Below are 1,956 nucleotides of genomic sequence, written 5' to 3' on the forward strand. Positions count from 1 at the left end.
CCTCACCTGCAGAGCCCGCCGATGACCTCCTTCTCGGATTTCCTGAAGTGCTGCAGGGCCGGCACCTTGGGGGCCGGCACCATGAAGTACTCCATAACGGGGGCGGGGGGCCCGGTTCAGCCCAGCCCGGCTGGTCCCGGCCCGGTTCAGCCCCTCCCGGCCTGGCTCCGGCCTCTGCCCGCGGCCCAAGGCGGGAAACAGCTGGAGCGAGCGCGGCTCCCGCCCGCCGCCGCCGCTCCCCCGCCCGCCCCCGCCCGCCCGGCGCCGCCCCCGCCCCGCACCGGCCCCGCGTAAACAAAGGCGGCGGGAGGGGCCGCAGCGCGGCCGGAGCGGCACCGGGACACGGCAGCGGGACGGGGTGGAACACGGCGGGGTGGGGGCACACCGGAGCGGCCGGGACGGTACCGACCCGTGCTAGCACCGGCCCGTCGCAGCGCGTTCCGTGCCGACCTGGCTCTAGCCTATCGTATCCTGCTCTATCCCTATCCTGCTCTATCCCTATCCTGCTCTATCCTCTCCATCGCCATCCTGTCCTGTCCCTATCCCATCCCACCTCATCCCATCCGGCCCAGTCCCCATCTGATCTCATCTCATCCTACCTGGCCTGTCCCCATTCCACTCCATACCCATCACATCGTATCTTCATCCCATGCTACCTCATCACATCTTGCCCTAGACCTATCCTATTCCATCCTATCCTATCATCTACCTATTCATCTACCTATTCCATCCTATCCTATCATCTGCCCTACCCTACACCATCCTGACCTGTCTCTATTCCATCCCACCTCATCCCATCCTGCCCTAGCTCCATCCCATCCTACCCTATCCTATCCTACCCTATCCTGCTTTATCCTATCCCATCCTGACCTGTCTTGTCTCCATCCCATCCAGCCCTCATCACATCCTGTCCTCATCCCATCCTGCCTTAGTCCTATCCTATCCCATCCTATCCTGTCCCATCCTGACCTGCCTTGTCCCCAGCACATTCAGCCCTGTCCCGATCCAATCTTATACCATCCAATCCTAACCCATTCTACCCTGACCTGACTTGTCCCCATCCCATCCCCATCACATCCTATCCTCACTCCATCCTAACTCATCCCATCATGCCCTAGTCCTATCCTACCTCAGCCCATCCTGACCTGTCTTGTTCCCATCTCATCATCTTCCATACTTTCCAACCTCATCTGATCGTGTCCCATTCCATCCCATTCTGTTTTGTTCCCATCCTATCCTGCCTTATCCCCCTCCTTTTCCAACCTAATCTGCCCTACCTCTATCCTACCTACCTCTATCCTACCTCTATCCTACCTATCTCTATCCTACCTCTATCCTACCTACCTCTATCCTACCTCTATCCTACCTACCTCTATCCTACCTCTATCCTACCTATCTCTATCCTACCTCTATCCCACCTCTATCCTACCTCTATCTCTATCCTGACCTGTCTTGTCCCTATTCCATCCTGTCCTGTCCTATCCTGTCACCATCCCATCCTGCTCTGTATCCAGCTTGTGCCACCCATTCTGCCCTATCCTCATCCCAACTTGTCCCATCCCATTCTATGTCATCCTCTTTCATCCCATCCCATCCTGCCTGATCCCCACCCCACTCCATCCTATCCTACCCCATCCTGGCCTGTCCCATCCTGTTCTACCTCATCTGATTCCATCCCCATCCCACCCCATGCCCATTCCTGTCTCCAGCAGGATCTGGCTGTGGGAGGTGTCGAGGAGCTGCCAGGGGCTGGGGGGGTGGTCACAGCAGCCTTGGGGCTCAGGGGATTTGGGGTGACAGGGGGTCATGTGTCTGGCAAGGGAGCTTTTAGGTGGGGCTCTGGGGACTGGTAGGAGGCTTGGGGCAGTCTGGGGGCTGGTGGGGGGCTTGAGGAGCTGATGGGAGGGTCTGAGGGATGGCAGGGGCTGTGGGGGCTGGCAGGGGGGCACAGGCCTG

The 1,956-nt window shown here is 59.3% G+C and overlaps 1 protein-coding gene across 1 annotated transcript in view; it reads right to left on the reverse strand.

Moving 5' to 3' along the window:
* TFAP4 (transcription factor AP-4) overlaps positions 1-193 on the reverse strand; it is an 8,758-nt gene extending 8,565 nt beyond the window's left edge. The window contains exon 1 of the mRNA XM_027882781.1: positions 7-193. Within this exon, the coding sequence (XP_027738582.1) occupies positions 7-95 (89 nt within the window). The 5' untranslated portion in view covers positions 96-193. The remainder of the gene's footprint in view (positions 1-6) is intronic.
* Between the last annotated feature and the right edge of the window lie 1,763 nt (positions 194-1,956).

This window comes from Empidonax traillii, unplaced genomic scaffold (genome assembly GCF_003031625.1).
Source record: "Empidonax traillii isolate 1590-97213 ecotype Southwest subspecies unplaced genomic scaffold, ASM303162v1 scaffold111:size2041728, whole genome shotgun sequence".
Taxonomy (NCBI): Eukaryota; Metazoa; Chordata; class Aves; order Passeriformes; family Tyrannidae; genus Empidonax; species Empidonax traillii.